Source organism: Galeopterus variegatus, unplaced genomic scaffold (genome assembly GCF_000696425.1).
Source record: "Galeopterus variegatus unplaced genomic scaffold, G_variegatus-3.0.2 Scaffold8780, whole genome shotgun sequence".
In the NCBI taxonomy this organism is placed as follows: domain Eukaryota; kingdom Metazoa; phylum Chordata; class Mammalia; order Dermoptera; family Cynocephalidae; genus Galeopterus; species Galeopterus variegatus.
Genome location: NW_007734891.1, coordinates 1 through 19,578, shown reverse-complemented (window position 1 = coordinate 19,578; position 19,578 = coordinate 1). Strand labels below are relative to the sequence as shown.

The following is a 19,578-nucleotide window of genomic DNA, read 5'->3' as shown; positions in this document are numbered from 1 at the left end:
CCCGTGGCCTTGGTGTTATCAGCACCACACTCTCCCAAGTGAGCCACGGGCCAGCCCTATAACTTTTGCTGATTTAGAAAATAGAACAATAAAGAAGAAAATAAAAATTGCTCAGAGATAATCACTTATTATTTTGGTGAATTTCCTTCTATTGTTTTATATATGGATATAGAAGTATCTATATTTTTAAACAAAGAATTGACATTGTAAGGTATATGTGAGTATATATTTATATAAATATAACATTATATAGTATTATATAGTGTGTATATATGTATTTATGCATGTGTATATCATATACGTGTATACATATCAACATTTTCAGTAACTTTTTTGTGAGCTTGGTGGTAAAAATTCCTTTTAAAGGTCACGTACTTAATTAAACCATTCCCCAGTAGATGGACACATAAGTTGTCTGAAGTATTTGGCTGTTAGAGACATGGCTGTGAGGGCATCTCTGTGTGTATATTTTACATACTTCTCTAATTAGTTTCCTGGGTCAGTATCCAAGAAGTAAAATTACTGGGTCAGAGAATATGAACTTTAAGTCCCTATTGCCAAACTGCTTTTACAAAACATAGCATTTTACATATCCACCATAAGGTATATATAGCTCCTGAAACTCAGCTAAGACTTAATGATTACATTAGGTGACAGAGAACAATTTAGGGATATAAGCTGTGTAGTCCCGGTCACTTCTCTTGGCTTTGGTAGTGCTTATTTTGTGTGCTCCAGGTATGATGGGAAGGTGACTTTTATTCTCCAAATAGCATCTAGTGAAATGAGCCATCAGATCCCATAAATCCATGCTGAATCTTGAATGAGGACCTTAAAAACACTGGGTATTCTTTTAAGCTCCTCAAAAGGTTTTTCAACTGATGTGCATTTCATGAAAGTACATGGCCAGAAATATAAGCAACTTCTGAGAAAGTTTGTGCAGCCCACATAAAAGTATTTCTTAGAGCTATATTTTCCAAAGCGTGTTCCTTAGAACGCACTTTTGGTTCCCAAACTGGCAAGCTGCATCAGAATTACCTGGAATGGGCCGGCCCGGTGGCGCACTGGAGAGTGCGCTGCTTAGGAGCGCGGTGGCACTCCCGCCAAGGGTTCGGATCCCATGTGGAGACCGGTTCCCGCTCACTGGCTGAGCGAGGTGCGGGCGCAACACTGAGGGTTGCGATTCCGTTACCGGTCAGTAAAAAAGACAAAAAGGACAAAAAAAAAAAAAAAAGAATTACCTGGAACAATCCCTGGGCCCTCTCCCAGATCTAGCTAACCAGAATCTCCAAGGATGGGCCCTGGGAGTCTGCAGTTTTGCTCTCTGCGGGTCGTTTTGATGTGTGGCATGGTTGCGAACCCCTGCTTTAGTACACTGGCTCTGAGGGGTTTACTGGGGCTGCTCACATTTGAAGACAGGGGACTGAACACACTAAACAGGATGTCAGACCCTTCTTTGGTTACAGGTTACAGAAACCTAAGTCAAACCATTTTGTGGTTCACAGAATTGCAAGTCCAGAGGTAGAGGTACTGTGCAGTATTAACTAAACCAGGCCTCCAACTAGATTGCCAGGAAACATCCGTTTCTCTGGGCCTCATTTTTTTGTGTTGTCCTCAGTCTCGGTTTGGCCTCCCCAGCCTTTGTTCAGCAGGGCACAACCCCAGAGGGAAGAGTGTGCCTCTTTCCTAGAACCCCAGCACTGTGTGGGGAAAGCAGGCCTAACCTCCTTGTCCCTGTCATGGGCATGTGCTGCTCAGGTCGGCCAAGCCCTGACACTCTCCCCACCTGGAGTCTGAGGCAGCTTAGCCCTCTTTAACCATGACTCTGAGCAGGGAGGAGGGGTTTCAAGATGAAATTCTGCATAGGGAAACAAATGGGCCTACTATTCAGAGGCTTTAAAACATTACTGGACATGAGGAATCTCAAAGTGAGGTATGTGGTCTGCAGTATAGTGTTCCCACGAAATTGTAGTTGTTATTGAATATATATTTCTATCTTATATTTTCACATAATATTATACCATAAGCACTTTCTGTTTTATGAAAAATTCTCTGAAAACATTTTTTTTTTTTTTTTTTTTTTTAAAGATGACCGGTAAGGGGATCTTAACCCTTGACTTGGTGTTGTCAGCACCACACTCACCCAGTGAGCCACGGGCCATCCCTATATGGGATCTGAACCTGGGGCCTTGGTGTTATCAGCCCCGCACTCTCCCGAGTGAGCCACGGGCTGGCCCTTCTGAAAACATTCTTAAAAAGGATATATTTTCTAGAGTATTTTCATGGCTATGGAGAAAATAATTTAAAAGGATATGTTTTAATTTTAAAACTTTTTCTGATTTTTTTTTTTTCCTATATAAAGATGACCAGTAAGGGAATCTCAACCCTTGACTTGGTGTTGTCAGCACCACGCTCATCTGAGGCAGCTTAGCCCTCTTTAACCATGACTCTGAGCAGGGAGGAGGGGTTTCAAGATGAAATTCTGCATAGGGAAACAAATGGGCCTACTATTCAGAGGCTTTAAAACATTACTGGACATGAGGAATCTCAAAGTGAGGTATGTGGTCTGCAGTATAGTGTTCCCAAACTCGACTGATTACAGAAACCTTTTCTCATTCACTTTGGAAATGTTGCTTTAGGCCACTTGCTGTTTCCACTCCCACTGTATTTCATTCTCATTGTTGTATCTATGGTTCTTCTTTTTTGGTCAACATTTATCTTAAACTAATACCCATCTTCCCTGGGTGATTGGTTGACATAACACCTAGTACTTCAAGACTGAGGGAGGGAAAAAAGCACATCCTGGTGGGAACTGCAGGGGACTCAGCATCAGCTGACCTAGCTGTAGTTCCTCACTACTCCCTTGGCAAGTCATTTCAGTGATAGCCTGAGTTCCCGTGTCCTCATCAGTAAGATGAGGCTGAGAAAAACTGGGACCTCACAGGGCTGTCGTGAGGACTAAAGAGCAAAGGTCTCCACAGCTCCCAGAACATGGCAAACAGAATAGGTACCTACTCAGTGGAGTGCTGCTGCTTCCTTCAGTATTCCCATCAAAATGGAATGTTCTTTTTAAGAGGTTGATGGACTGGCCCTTCATTTCTTTATTTTTAACTTTTTACTTTAAAAAATTTCATACACAAAAGTAGAGAAAACAGGAAAATGAACTCCCATGTTCCCATCAGTCAACTTCAACAATTATCACCTCCTTTTATGGCCAGATCCACTGACCCTCTTCTGCCCCAGGGGTTATCCAAAGCAAGTTCCAGGCCCTTCACTTCATGGGGAGGCCTTCCAAACCAGGGTGCCCCTTACTCAGTAATCCAGCCAGGGAGAGGGCCCTGCTTCACAACATCTTCCAGTCTGAGGTTCATGCTTATATGAAAGTCACTAAAATGCCATCACAGGCCATACGTTACATATCTTCTGTGGTTATAAGCCTGGGCTCTAACCAGCCAGCCCCTTCATATTTCCTGTGGGTAAGAAGTACACAGGTGCCTCTCTGATCGCTGCAGATCAAAGCAGTCTAACCGTGGAGGCTGTACCAGGTTAGGTGGCTCTGGGTTTTAATCCTGGCTGTGACCATGTGCCCGTTAAGAGGTAGTCAAGTTTCTGACTTCAGTTTCCTTATGTACAAAATGGGGATGATAGTAGAACCCACCTCCTGGAATTATTGTGAAGATTAAATAAGTATCGGTTTAGTACAGTATATGGGACGTGTTAAATGTTTGAAGAACATCGTCCAATGTTACTGTCATCATCATCAGATCCCCATCTCTGGATACATGATTGCAAAAGCCCTTTACATGAATGTTCCTCTGACCTCGTGCTTCTTTGTTCCCAATATCCTTTCTAAAATCTAAAATTTTATATTTTCTTGATTTATTTGTTAAAGATACTTTACAAAAATGTCCAAAAGTTATCAAATCGATGGTGGTCTTCTCATTCAAGATTCTTGATTTTAAGCCCTGGGCTTGTATAAATGTGTCCTCCTCTGTTGTCCTGCAGTGTTGATGAGGGAATTCTGAGTGTTTTGTCCCTTCTACCAGTGCCCACCCCTCCTACAGAGTGCTAAAGAAAAGGGATGGGCACAGAGTAGCCAGCCTTTTTCTGCTCCCTATACAAGTAAGGAAGTCTAATTATTGAAGGCTTACTCATTTATCCTGTCATTGGAAAAAAAATAATAAAGCTTACAACCTATCAAAATCATGCTGATGAACAAAAGGTATCCAGAAAAAAGTTAGTCTGCAACAAATGTTATAAAGTGACATTGACAATTATTTTAAAACATAGAAACACAAAGAAATTAAAGTGGTGGTTGTAAGGTTTTCACTGGATGTTGTATATGTGCGCCCCACCCCACTTCCCCACCCAAAGGGGGAATTTCGGTGTCCCAGTGTCTTCATAAATCCTTTGGACTCCAGGGTTTTTAATCCACTTTAAGAAAAATACATTTACAATTTGGAGACATTTTCTTTTTTTATGGTTTTTAAAAATTTTTTCCTTTTTGTCTTTTTTCGTGACCGGTAATGGGATCGCAACCCTCGGTGTCGCGCTTATGTTTTTTTTTTATTTTTTCCTTTTTGTCTTTTTTCGTGACCGGTAATGGGATCGCAACCCTCGGTGTCGCGCTCAACCAGTGAGCGGACCGGTCTCTATATGGGATCCGAACCCACGGCGGGAGCGCCGCCACGCTCCCAAGCACCACACTCTACCGAGTGTGCCACTGGGCTGGCTCTGGAGACATTTTCTGAAGGCCCTGTGGTCCTGATGTGCCCCACATCACTGTGCAAACTTTGTGAGCCAATGAGTTACCAAGCACCACACTCTACCGAGTGCGCCACTGGGCTGGCCCTGGAGACGTTTTCTGAAGGCCCTGTGGTCCTGATGTGCCCCACATCACTGTGCAAACTTTGTGAGCCAATGAGTTAGTTTATGTCTGAAGCTGCATGGGGAGAAGTTTCTCATCTTTTGTTTTCATGTCAGATTTATAAAAAATCTTTTCAGGGCTTTGAAACTCTTAAACTCAAGCTTTACTGTGCTTAATGAAACATTTCCTATTAAGATGTAGCTTTCCCCCTCCCCTCAGAAATTGCATGAAGAAGTGTGCCTAACTAATAGAGTATTTTAACACTAGGTTTCATAAAAGACTCAGATGCAGAGCTTCATAATGTGTTGCTTTTGTATTCAGAACAAAACCCAGAAAGATAAACAAACAAATCCTCCCAAAGCCCTGTGCACTAATCTTCATGACTAAAACGTCGTCCCAGCTGGGATGGAGGGACCACAGCCAAGTGATACAGCCTCGCCCATAACAAGCAGAGGAAATTTGAGCCAAGGATGATGGGCATAATTTCTGCCCTGACAAAAACCTCGTGGGAATTTGGAAACTTTCACTTTGAAGAGAGGCCCTCAGTATGTTGTGTCTTGCTCTGCAACATAAAATCAGGAGGTATTTTCATCCCGAAAGTAAGAGAAATGTCCCACTGTTCTAGGGGAGGTGTTCCTGGTCAACCAAGTGGGCCTCTTGCAGAAAGATCAGAGCTAGACAACACTACTTCTGTTTTTCACACTTAAAGCATTTAAAGAAAGAAATCCTGGATTACCATGCAGCCGCTAAGAATGCAGGTGATAATACTGTACCAGCACCACCAGCAGCATCAACAAAACAGCTCTTCCCTCTCGAGCTCTCACTGTGTGCTGATTACTGTGCTGAATGCCTTGTGTCATTGAGTCCTCTCCACGCCTCCACGAGGCACATGCTTTATCGTCTCCATTTTACAGACAGGGAAAGTGAGGCTAAGAGAGATGAGGAAGCTGCATGGTCGCTCAGTACTGGGGACAGAGCCAGGTGTGATGTAGCTGGCTGACTCCAGACCCCAGGTTCTGTTCCTACAGATGTGCATTGGTACAAAGAAGGAAGAAAACCCTAAAAGTCAGCACATCCAGCCCTGGTTATTGCTGAGGGACTTCTATATAGGGCATCTCATTTTTCTTCTTTATGTCTCCATTGCTCAAGTTTTTCATAAGGAGCACGTATTAATCTTTACAGTTTTATGATTATAAAAGGGTGGATCACAGTGGTAGTGGAAAAATATATTTTAAAAAATTCTAATGTTCTTAATACTGAAACTTTGTTATTGCTTTTGTCATGGCTTCACCTCCATATTTTTTCTTTTCTTTCTTTTTAACAATTTTATTGTAATACATCACATACCATACAATTCACCCATTTAGAGTATGCAATTCAGCAGCTTTTAGTGTGTTCACAGAGCTGCACAGCCATCAACACTAATTCCAGAACATGTTTATCACCCCAAAAAGAAACCCTGTACCCATTAGCAGTCACTTTCCACTCCCCCCTCTCCCAGCTCCTAGTAACCACCAATGTGCTTTCTGTCTCTAAGGATTTGTCTATTCTGGCATTTCACAGAAATGAAATCATACAATATGTGGCCTTTTGTGACTGGCTTCTTTCATTTAGCATCATGTTTCCAAGGTTCATACATGTTGTAGCCTGTGTCAGTACTTCATTCTTTTTTATGGCTGCATAATATTCTATTTATTCGTGTAGATATGCTACATGTTATTTATCCATTCATGAACCGATGGACATTTAGATTGTTTCCACTGTTTGGCTGTTATGAATAATGCTGCTATGACATTTGTTTACAAGTTTTTGTGTGGACATATATTCCTAAGAGTGGAATTGCTATGTCACATAGTAACTCTGTGTCTAACCGTTTGAGGAACTACCCAACTGTTTTCCATCCATCTTATTTCTTGACTTGAACCAGGATCCATCTGGTGCTTTGCAGCATACAAGGCAGGTTCAGGATTTCAGAGAGCTGTGGGCATGTAACTAACTAACCCTTGATTGTGGGTTTGGGACAAGGTGCAGGACTTGTCATTCAGGTAGGACTGTCTCTTTAAAACCTTTAACAACATTTACCAGAGGGGAAGAGTCCCCATCTGGAGGTGTTTGAGGCCTGGGCTCCGATGAGGGGCTGGTTGAAGGCCACCATCAAGAGCCCAGCTAGTGGTGGCATCCAAATGGACTGTAAGCCAGCAGGGAGAGAGCACTGTGGCCAAATACTTAGCTGTCCCTGCCCCGAGACTGTCCTGTGGGCAGAAGCTGACTGTAGCAACCCCCCACTACTGGAGAAAGAGGCAGTGCCATCCAGACAGTTCCTGAAGGAGGGCTGGGGCAGCTGTGAGTCACGGAGGCAGAGCTCAGGTATCTTTACACAATGAAACTGCCCAGCCCTAAAATCTCTTCCTTGGCCCCCTCCTTCCCTGCCCTGGGTCTGTGAGGAGACGCAGGAGTGAGCAGTGAGTGAGGGTGGGAGGCGAGGAGGTTGAGCCTTGATAAAAGATATCTCCCCACGTGTTGAGGACGTTCTAGACAGTTCTCTGTGTGGGGAGGAGGGAAAGTCCTCCCAGCCTGTGAGTCGGTGAAACTTACAAAAGAAAACCAACCAAACCTCCATTTGTATCCAGGAGCCTTCCTATAAAAACGAGGAATGGCCTCAGTTCAAATGTATCATGTTCCTCTCCATTTAATAGGAAGGTTATAAAACTTAATTATAAAACATAATTCTAAGGCCACCAGTGGCTTCCTGAGGCCAACAGCAGGGATCACAAACCCAAAGGCCTATGTGGGTCAGTGACTGGGTCAGAAGTAAAATAATCCTGGGTGAGGGGACTCTGGCCCACCAAGAACAAGCCACCCTCATGTCTCGGGGTCTGGGGCAGCAGTCCCAATGGAGACCCAAGTGCCATATATGTCTAAATGCTTAAAAGTTATAAATCAAGCGACCAGCTGTTAAATATTCTACCTTGACAGTTCTGCCTTCAACATGGACTGATTCAAGTTTAGAATCCTCAGGCTCCTCAGAGTTTTGCACATGAATGGTCAGCAAGGGAGGGCCACTCCCCATCCCGCCCCACAGTGCTCGTGGTGCTCACCAGCTGGGCAGGTCTACATCCCCTCCATGCAGCCACCCTTCGGCCACTTTCAGGCCTGTGGGTAGGCACACCAGGATGCCACTCACCCTCAGGAGAATGACTTTGGGAAGAGATCCCCATAGGCCCTAGAAATGGGCTTGGCTTGTTTGGGGGAGGGAATCCTGAGTTTCAGGGTGCCCTGAGTGTGGTCTAGAATTGGGGGGCATGGGCTCGAGCGGCTCCTCTGTTCCCCGCCTCCCCACACTTGTTTCCCAGGCTGGAGTGCCTTCCCCTCACCTCCTCCTGGCCGATCCACGTGGCTCTGCTCCAGGCCTGCCTCTTTAAGCAGCCTTCCCATGCCCACCTGGTCAGAGCTCCTCCAGCACTTGACCTTGTCCTTGCGCATTTTGGCACTGAACCTTTTAGAGCCATGGTAGCCAACCTTGTTAAAATCACTTGAGGGCACTTGAAAAAAAATACTGATGCCTAGGCCTCAGCCCAGCTCAGCTGAACCTAGGGGTGGAGGCTGGGAATGGACAGTTTTTAAAAGCCCCAGGTGTTTCTCATGAGCAGCCAGGGCTGGGAACCACAGTGATAGAGCTTTCCTATTAGTTCACTGTTTCCATGTGTGTATATTGTCTCTTGAGTGCCTCTTCACAGCCCAGACCAGTGCTTGGCTCTTAGTAGGTGTTGAATAAATATTTGCTGACTGGCAGACTGAGGTGGAAAACTCCTATCATGTTCTTCTAGTTAAGTGCCTTTCATTCCCTTTGCACTAAACCAAATGCTCCAGTAACTACTAGTTAATTGAATGAAATTAACTAGGGCAATAAGTGGTGGTTCTAAATAAGTCTCTTGTGAGTTTTAAGAGAAACTCTTCGGTGGCATCACTTGTACCCATATTGTTTATTTACATCATTCATTCATTCATTCATTCATTCATTCATTCATTCATTCATTCATTCATTCATTCATTCATTCATTCATTCATTCATTCATTCATTCATTCATTCATTCATTCATTCATTCATTCATTCATTCATTCATTCATTCATTCATTCATTCATTCATTCATTCATTCATTCATTCATTCAGTAATAATTTCTCTGAGCCCCTACGATGTGCCAGACTCCGAACTAAGCTGCTGAGGAAATAGAGAAGAACGTTATAGCTATAGCTCCATGGGGAAGACAGATGTGGGCCCAAAGAAGCAGAGCGTGCACTACAGCTGCCACCCATCATTGCTCTCCACTGAAAATCACAAGCCTGGTGCTGGTTCTTTTTGGCACAAGTATCCTGTGATCTAAGAGGAGCAATTCTCAGTGTGAACCCCAGACCAGCAGCATTGGTGTCACCTGGGGACTTGTAAGAAATGCAAATTCTTGGCCCCCATACCAGACTAGCTGAATCAGAAATTCTGGCAGTGGGACCAGCAGTGTGTGTTTAACAAGCAGTCCTGGTTGTTGGTTTTTCTTTTTTTCTTTTTTTTTTTTTACTTTTAACACTCCTGGTTGTTTTGAAGCCTGATACAGTTTGAGAACTCTTGCCTTACAGCCATGCTTCTCAACCTTGGCCACACATTTAAATCATCTGGGGAGCTTTTTAAAAATATGACTGCTCAGACTCCATCCCCAGACTAATTAAATTAGGATCTCTGGGAATAGGAGCTGGGCCCCAGAATTTTTAAAGCTCCCCAGGTGAGTGTAATGAACCACTGCCTTAGCGGATGACAGGTCAGTGTGAAAAGGCCAATAAGAGGCCCAGCTGAAGACAACCAGAACGTTCTGGGCAGGTCAGCCGTGCCTCGTGCTTCTTTGGAGTCTCTGCACTGGGGTATTCAGGTCGTGCTCAGTGTCCTCCCTCTGTTTCCGATGTTCCTCTCCCAAGCATGAACTTTGTTTAGACTTGTGGCAGAACCTGCCTTTTCAACTAACACTTGCAAAGTAGGTTCAGGAAGGAAATGTCAGGGATGCTGAAGCTGCCAACTGCATGCATGTTGAGCAGTGATTCTTTATCAATCTTATGGGAAAAGAGACCAAGAGGTGAATCACCTACAGGGTGGTTTGTGCTGAGCATGGTCGCTGACATCTTTGGAACTCTCTGAGTATGAGTCACTTAGGCATTTTTGGATTCCGTTTTGTCATCTTAGTCTTCTATTTCTGAATTGAGTTAAATCATATATTACATTAATCATTTGTATGTTATTTCTATTATAACTTATATAATTAAAAATCCTATAATCAATATATTTTTAATTATAATTTATGTTATGTTATAATTACATGTATTCTAATTAGTAAGTACATAGGAAAAATAATCACAAGAATAAGTACTGTCTGTTGATTGCTTATTATGTTAGACATGTTAAACACTTTACCTACGTTGTCTCAATAAGCTTCAGAACCACCCAGTGTGTGTTAATGTATTACCATATTACCCCCTTTTTCAAGATATGGAAACTGAGGATAAGGAATGTTAAGTGACTCACCCAAGATCACATAGAAAATGACATAGTCGGGATTTGAAAGTAGGTTTATCATCAAACATGGTACCTTTAGCCCCTGTCTCTACTGGCTCATAGTAAATAGTGGCATATGTTTATATTAATACTGTTAAAATTATATGTTACAATTGTAAATAATATGCTTCTGGATAGTGGTTTTTTAATACATAAAAGTATATATAATTTAATATAAAGTTGTACCTAATATGAATTCAATAAATACTATATATGAAATGGTGTCACCATTTACAGCTATTTATTTAGTATCAATTATAGTTCATTTGTATCCATAACTAATTATGTTATTTCAAAAGACCATTCTTGGAATGTTACATTGAGAATATGTGGCTACTTTGAAAATACTGCGTGATTACTTAAGACAGTGTTAAAGGAAAAAAACAGGATACAAAATTATACATACTGTATTGATAACAATTTTGTAAAAAATATGCACATATATTCATATGCATGGAAAAAATGGGAGGAAATTGCCCCAAATCTTTCACAGAAATTGTGATTGGATGGTTGGATTACAAGAGATTATTATTTTCTTTTTTGATACTCAGGGCCAGACCAAGACACAAGGGTGCCCCAGACAGGCCAATAATTTGGCATTGCTTTAAACTGGTTTTCTCTCAATTTTTGTTCTACATTTATTGAGTGGGATAGGGGGAAATTGGTTACCTATTAATAAATATTGTCTACTAACGTATTTCACATCCTGATTCATTCTCGCAGACCAAAGTAGAATTCCTACGAGGGTTCTTCAGAAAGTTCATGGAAGGATTTATATTATCTTTTAATTCTATTTTTACACAAACTTTTTGAAGTACCCTCATATTCTGGGGAAAAAACCGCAAATTATTTCTCACTTTTCTGTGTCTATTATTTTCTCTTTTAAAATTCCAAACCCCACAATTTATTGGGAAACATATCAGTTTAAAATGTAGATGCCGGGGCTGGCCATTTAGCTCAATTGATTAGAACATGGTACTGATAATACCAAGGTGTCCAGGGTTTGATCTCTGTAGCAGCCAGCTGCAAAAAATAAATAATAAAAAATAATAAAATGTAGGTGCTAAAATAAGTTACTCATTCCTAGCCCTCTGCTGGGCATAATTGGGGTTTCTGAATTTCAGCCAACTACTGTATGTATGGTACAAAAATATTGCACAGAGAGAGGCTGATGGCAGTGTGGAGTGGTTTTGTTTGTTTATTATATTTCTTTCTTCCTTGAGTTTGCCAGTGACATAAGGAGTCCCGTGAGGAGCCCTGTGTTACTGGAGCCACATTTCCACTTGAATCCACAGACATGTCAGCACCCTTTGCTCATTCTCAAAAAGTTGGAAAATACACAAAGAATGACTTTGCAGATGAGGAGGGGAAAGTTTAAAAAGTTATTAAAGCTGCTAAGAATGAAAATCTAAAATATCTTGTGGGCTTGGGTTCTCTAGGTGATGATGGTAGTAGCCCAATCTCCTGGTCATCTGCTGGTGCCTGAAAAGAAAGCTCTTATCAAAATGGTACTTAGCAGGGCCGACTCCGCGGTGCGCTCAGGAGAGTGCGGCGCTGGGAGTGCAGCGGCGCTCCTGCCGCGGGTTCGGATCCTATATGGGGCTGAGCGCGGTGCGGGCAACACCAAGCCAAGGGTTGCAATCCCCTTACCGGTCACACAAAAAGGACAAACAAAAAAAAAAAAAAATGGTACTTAGTAGATTGGAGTTACAGCTTTTATCTCTGGAAAGCTGTGCATGATCTAAATGTGGGGTGGCCTGATACAGCCCAACCGGAGGGAGTATTTGAAAGTTCGTGAAATCACGTAGCTGTCATCTAACAGTTATCTTCTTACACAGATGGGATGAAAAATCATATTTTCTTTTTGCTTTATACAGATGCATGAATCTAAGCAATAAAAGTCTGAAAGCAAACGAAATAAAATGAAATGGGCTAGTACGCTGTAATTGTGCAGGTGACAACTTGAGCACTAGACCAACAAGTGACTGGCTTTTAAATGATCTTTAAAAAGTCTCTTTAAGGCAAAAGTAAACAATCTATGGATTAGAGATATGTACAGATGTAATGAAACTATATAAAACAGTGAAGCAGTGATAAATGGAAGATTCAGATAGTGGTTACCTGGGGAGGGGAGGTAGCAAGATGGCATAGTAAGGAACACGTGGTGAATTTAGAGGTACCGGTGATTGCCTTCTCTAGTGGGGTGATGGCTGCTGCTTTTTAAAATAGCTTTTTTGAGGTAGAATTTACAGACCATACAATTCAACCTTTTAAGTGTATAATTCAGTGGATTTTAGCATATTCACAAGAGTTGAGCGACCATCACCACAATCTACTTTTACATTTTCATCATCCTAAAAAGAAACTCTAAAGCCATTAGCAGTCACTCTCCATTTCCCCCCAACCCCTTGAATCCCCAGCCATAGACAGCCACTAATTTACTTTCTGTGAATATGGATTTGCCTACTGTGGATGTTGCACACAAAAGGAATCATAGAGTATGTATTTATCAGTTGATAGACATTTGGGTTGTTTCTACTTCATAGCATTATGATAATACTGCTATGAATATTAGTGTACAAGTTTTTGTGTGAACATATGTTTTCATTTCTCTTAGGCCTGTTCCTAGGAGTAGAATTACTGGGTCTTATGGGAACTCTACTTTTAATCTCTTGAGGAATGACCAAACTATTTTCCAGAACATCTGCTCCATTTTACATTCCAATCAGCAGTGTATCAAAGTTTCAATTTCTCCACATTCTAGTCAACACTTGTTATTGTCTGACTTTCCAATTTTAGCCATCCTGGTGGATATGAAGTAGTATTGATGTCAGAGGAGAGGGTCTGAGAAGGCTGTACAGCCAGCCTCAACCCACCCCATCCTCTTACCAGGTTCTTGACTCCGCCACAGGAAAGAATTCAAGAGCAGAGTCACAGTAGAAAGTGAGAACAGGTTTATTGTAGCAAATAAGAGATACAGACTTCACAGAGGAAGTGCAGCCTAGCTCCAGAGACTGAGCAGGGCCCACAGCAAGTTTAATATAAAAGTAAGAAATACACACTTACAGTTTAGCACAGAGTGCAGGTTGGCTCAAGAGAGTAAGCAGCCTTGGTGAAAGTAAGTTGGATACAAAAAGAAAGAAATATACAATCCACAGGCAGAGTGTGGGTTGCCCCTGGAGAGTGAGCAACAGCTCCACCTCTTACCAGGATTCGGATTTTATAGTTTTGCAATCTAATACATATTCATGGTATCTAATGAATATTCAATTAAGGGGGTGGTTTCCTGTTATGTAACATAGTCTTGCACATACATGCTCAGTTGGTCTCCTTTTGGACCATGTTCACTGGTCAAATCCTATCACATGCACTGAATATATTCAAGAATATTCTGTGCTCTTTAGAACCCTTAGTTGAAGGTCATTCAAAGAATAAACTCCCTTCCACTGAGCATGCTTGGTCACTGGGATCATGTAGGCCTTTATAAATTCCTTTTGCTGAGCATGTTCTGCTACTGGATTTGCATAAGTCTCCCCCTTGTTGTCTCAATCTCCCAGTCTTGGTCCCCAAAATAGGTCTAACTAGCAACAGTAACTCTCCTTTAGGGGAGGGCTTTGCAGAGGGGCTTGAGACTTCAGGGAGGGGCTTGAAACCCAGAGGTGTGTCCTGAAACCTGAACCCAGGGAAACTGAGCACCTCGTATCTCAGTATCTCATTGTGGTTTTGATATGCATTTCCATATTGGCTAATGGTGTTGAGCATCTTTTTGTGTGCTTATTGGCCATTCATATATCTTCTTGGAGAAATACCTATGCAAATTGTTTGCCCACTTTTTAATTGTTTGTCTTTTTATTATTGAGTGGTAGTTATTTGTATTCTGGATACAAGTCCCTTGTCAGATATATTATCTACAAGTATTTCTCTCTTTCTGTGGGTTGTCTTTTTACTTTCTTGATGGTGTCCTTTGAAGCACAGACATTTTTAATTTTGATGAAGTCCAATTTTTATTCAGTATTTCTATTGTTATTTGATGTTTTGGGTGTCAAATCTAAGACGGCTGTGCCTAAACCAAAGTCACAAAGATTTACTCCTATGTTTTCTTCTAAGAGTTTTAGAGTTTTAGCTAATACATTTAGATCTGACCCATTTGGAGTTAATTTTTGTGTTATGGTGTAAGGAAGAGGTCCAACCTTGTTCTTTTGCCATGTGGATATCTGGTTATTCCAGCACCATTTGTTGAAAAGACTATTTTATTTCCTATTGAACTGACTTGGCACCATTGTCAAAAATCAATTGATGATGAAGACAAGGCTTTATTTCTGGACTCTTATTTTTTTGGTGGCTGGCCAATACAGGGATCTGAACTCTTGACCTTGATGTTATAACACCATGCTCTAACCAACTGAGCTAATTGGCCAGCCCTATTTCTGGATTCTTAATTTTATTCTATTGAATATATGTCTGCTCTTATGCCAGAACCAAACTGTCTTGATTACTGTAGCTTTGTAGTAAGTTCTGAAATCAGGAAATGTGAGTCTTTCAGCTTTGTTCTTCTTTTTCAAGATTGTTTTGGCTGTTCTTGATATCTTGTGATTTGAATTTCAGGACTGAGTTGTCAATTTCTGGAAAAAAAAAGCAAACTGGGATTTTGATAGGGATTCTATTGAATCTGTAGATCAATCTGGGGAGTATTGTCCCTTAACAATACTCAGTGTTCCAATCCCTGAATATGGGATGTCTTTCAATTTGTTTAGGTTTTCTTTCATTCAACATTATTGCATAGTTTTCAGAGCATAAATCTTACGTTTCTTTTGTTAAATTTATTCCTAAGTATTTTAATATTTTTGATGCTATTAGAAATGGAATTGTTTTCTTAACTTCATTTTCATATTGATCATTGTTCATTTCATATATTGATCTTGTGCTCTGCAAACTTTCTGAACTTGTTTTCCAGTCCTAATGGTTTTTACTTGGTTCTTTAGGATTTTCTTCTTTTTTAAAAAAAATTTTTATTAGGGCCAGCCTGGTGGCGCACTCGGTAGAGTGCGGCGCTTGGGAGTGCGGCGGAGCTCCTGCCGGAGGTTTGGATGCCATATAGAGACCAGTCCGCTCACTGGTTGAGCGCGGTGCGGGCGTGACACCGAGGGTTGCAATCCCGTTGACGGTCACGAAAAAAGACAAAAAAAAAAATTTTTTTTTTATTAGCATATTCATTGTTACAAATCATACATGTTCTTTATGACCCTTATCCAATCTCTCCCCTTCCCCCAGGATTTTCTATATGCAAGATCATGTCATCTGCAAATAGATATAGTTTTGCCTCTTCCATTCAAATCTGGATGCCTTTTATCTCTTTTTCCTGCCTAATTTCCCTGACTAGAACCTTCAGTACAGTGTTGAATAGTAATGGTAAGAGCAGACGTCTTGTCTTGTTCCTGATTTTAGAGGGAAAGCCTTCAATTTTTCATCATTAAGTTGGCTGTGGGTTTTTTATACATGCCATTACTTGGTTGAGGAACCTTCCTTCTAGTCCCAGTTTGTTGAGTGTTTATATCATGTAAGTTGTTAGATTTTGTCAAATGCTTTTCTTCCTGCATCTATTTAGATGATCATATGTCTTTTGTCCTCTATTCTATTGATGATCATGTATTACATTTATTGAGGTTCATATGTTAAGCCAACTTTACATTCCTGGGATAAATCCCACTTGGTCATGGTGTACAATGTTGTTGGATTCAGTTTGCTTGTTTTTTGTTGTGGATGTTTGCATCTGAAATCATAAGAGATCTTGGTCTATAGTTTTCTTTTCTTGTGATGTCTTTGTCTGTTTTGGTCTCAGGGTAATACTGACCTTATAGAATTAATTAGAAAAGTATTCTCTTTTCTTCTATTTTTTGGGGGAAGTTTCTGAGAAGTTGGTATACCTGTTAAAATATTTGGTAGAATTTACCAGTGAAGCCATCTGGTGCTTGGCTTTTCTTTGTGGGGAGTTTTAAAATTACTAACTCAATCGCTATACTTGTTCTATTCAGATGTTCTGTTTCTTTTTGAGTGAGTTTTGGTTATTTGTATCTTTCTGGGAGTTTTTCCATTTCATCTAAGTTATCTAATTTGTTGGCATACAGTTGTTCATAGTATTCCCTCACACCATACTCATTTTTATTTCTGTAGGGTTGGTACTGATGTCACCTCTTTCATTCCTGATTTTTTTTTTCCCTTTTTGTCTTTTTTCGTGTCCAGCAACAGATCGCAACCCTCAGTGTCGCGCCCGTACCGGACCGGGACCGGCAACGGGATCGCAACCCTCAGTGTCGCACCTGCACCTCGCTCAGCCAGTGAGCGGGAACCGGTCTGTATGTGGGATCCGAACCCTCGGCAGAAGCGCCGCCGCACTCCCAAGCGGTGCACTGTAGCAGTGCGCCACTGGGCTGGCCCTTTCATTCCTGATTTTAATAATTTAAGTATTTTCTCTTTTTTTCTCGGCTAGTCCAGCTAAAGATTTGTCAATTTGGCTCATCTTTTTGATGACTTATGGCTTCATAGGTGCTCAATTTAAAAATTATACCACATAAGTTACATATATAATATATAATCTGTTGTATATATAAAATATTGCAGAGTAAAAATGGAAAACAAAGAAAGGAAAAAGGAATCATGGAGCAGTTAATTGTCTTAAGAGACTTCCTAGGGCCATAGGTCCTATATTTGAGTTTCACATTGAATCATTTGATTATCCAGATAAACTAATTTCTAAATTCTTAAGAATTTTGTCTTTAAAATGAAACTAATATCTGCTTCACAGGCAAGGACGTAATTGATACACTGTGAAATCCTTGGGTGAAAGATGATAAAGTGAAACAGTATTCATTACAGTGCTAATAGTATTGACAAATTTGACACTGCATTAAGATTGCTGTAACAAAATACTACAAACTGAGTGGCTTAAAAAAAAACAGAAATTTAGGGCCGAGCCCATGGCGCACTCGGTAGAGTGTGGTGCTGGGAGTGCAGCAGCGCTCCCGTCACAGGTTCGGATCCAATATAGGGATGACCAGTGCGCTCACAGCGCTCACTGGCTGAGCACGGTGCAGCCGGTCTCAAAAAGGACAAAAAAAAAAAAACAAAAAAAACCCCAGAAATTTATTCTCCCACAGAAGTCTGAAATCAAAGTGTCAGCAGGACCATAGAGGAGAATCTTTCTTTGCCCCTTCTAGTGTCTTGTGATGGCCAACAATCCTTGGCATTCCTTGGCTTAAAGTCGTGTCACTCTAATCTCTGCCTCACATGGCCATTTTCTCCCTGTGTCTCTCTTGTCTTCTTATAAGGACACTAGTCATATCAGATTGAAGGCCCACCCTACTCCAGTCTGACTTCATCTTAATTAATTACCTCTGCGATGACCCTGTTTTTAATAAGGTCATATTATGAGGTCCTGGGGTTAGGACTTCAACATATCTTTCTTGGGGGATGCAATTCAACCCATAGCAGACATGTTCTAAGCTAACCGTGAACATTTGTTACTCTCCAATTTTTAGAAATATATCAAAAGTATCTTTTCTGTTTACCATGGTCTTTTTTTTTTAAATCTCTTCCCTAGGTTGATGATATGTTTAATGAAATCAAATTTAGTGAGTATATGGACACGGGAAAGCTAATTGACAAAATCAACTTACCAGGTTTGTTCAAAGTTTACCTTAATCATAGGCCACCTTTTGGTAACATCATGAGTGGTATCCAACAGAGCTTCGGTGTTCTTGGTTTTACCAATTCAAAAGGAAAAAAGGCTATTCGAAGAGAGGATTTCCTGAAACTGCTCTTAACTAAAGGTAAATACGTGAATAAGGATATCTGGTAACATCCTTGGGTCATTCCCAGTGGAGAGAACTGAGCTTGGGGAGACAGACACCTGGGATCTGCATCTTTGATGAAAGAGCAGTAATTTGACAGGGTTTCAGTCATGAGAGATGCCACTTACTGACCTGCATAACTGGCAAGTATGGGGTCAGGGGAAGGACCCTGACCTAGAAACCAGAATAATGCAATTTATGTTCCAACTTCCTGAAATTCAGTAAGCCTCAGTGACCTCACTTGTAAAATGAGGATAAAAATGCCAGCTCATCGATCTCACAGGGATGTCGTAGGATTGGGATGCATTTTTTAAATAAAACCATGCCACAGTAAACTTTTTTTATTTTTACCTACCATTTTCCTCATTATTTTATGGGAGGAAATCAAGTAGGCTTTCTCTCCGGATGACATCTTCATCATAGTCAAACTGGGTGATTCCAATATGAGGGACTTTGAAATAAAACTGAGACCAGTCTTTACCAGCAAATTGCCTTATTTCTCTGTACAAGCCCTAATATAGTCTCCCTGGCTGGAGAACCCTTTTTAACACCATATAAGGAAATATGTGACAGTAACATGGGACTCTCTAGATTGTTTATATGTCTAAAGAAAAGGAAATAGTGAAATAATTCTCATTAAGACCTTGGAATGATAATCCTAAACTCTGACATTATGCTTAGCCCCAGAGCTAAATAGCCAACTTTTCACTTTATGACATCCAGGTGAGCACATGACAGAAGAGGAGATGACCGATTGCTTTGCTACACTGTATGGCTTGAATCCTGAAGGTTGGAAATCTGAGCCTGCAACCTCCTCTGTCAAAGGTACTACACCTGGCTTCATCTGGGCATGTAGCTGGGGCTCACTGACTTGTAGATTTAAGTGCATGTATTTCTCCTGAATGGTGCAAGCCACTCTCCTTAAGACTGCACAACAAACTCAATCTGTTGGGAATCACACATGAGTAAGTTATGAAAAGACCAGTGAGCAGTGGTTTTGTCCAAGAGGTGGAAGCTTTTGTTCCTGTGCTTTCTTCATCTTTTTGTGTTTTCTGGCCTTGTTTTTCCCTTTATTCCTCTGACCTGTTCGTTATCTTTCTGGCTTGGGTGTGTGAATGTTGGCCACTAGTAGAGGATACAGTCAGCAACTGTTTCATAAGAAGAGGCATGGCAAGAAGGATTTGGGTAAGGAGAGGGCAGCAAATTGGTGGGCAGAACAAGCCCAGCTTCCAGCTGCTAGTTTTTAAAGATCATCCTCCTCTCCCTTCCTGT

At 41.1% G+C, this 19,578-nt stretch overlaps 1 protein-coding gene across 1 annotated transcript in view; it reads left to right on the top strand.

Annotated features, from left to right (window-relative positions):
* WDR66 (WD repeat domain 66) overlaps window positions 1-19,131 on the top strand; it is a gene marked incomplete at its 3' end in the record, with an annotated part of 69,871 nt that extends 50,740 nt beyond the window's left edge. The window contains exons 20-21 of the mRNA XM_008593154.1: window positions 18,057-18,285; window positions 19,030-19,131. Of these exons, the coding sequence (XP_008591376.1) occupies window positions 18,057-18,285; window positions 19,030-19,131 (331 nt within the window). The remainder of the gene's footprint in view (window positions 1-18,056; window positions 18,286-19,029) is intronic.
* Window positions 19,132-19,578: the final 447 nt, after the last annotated feature.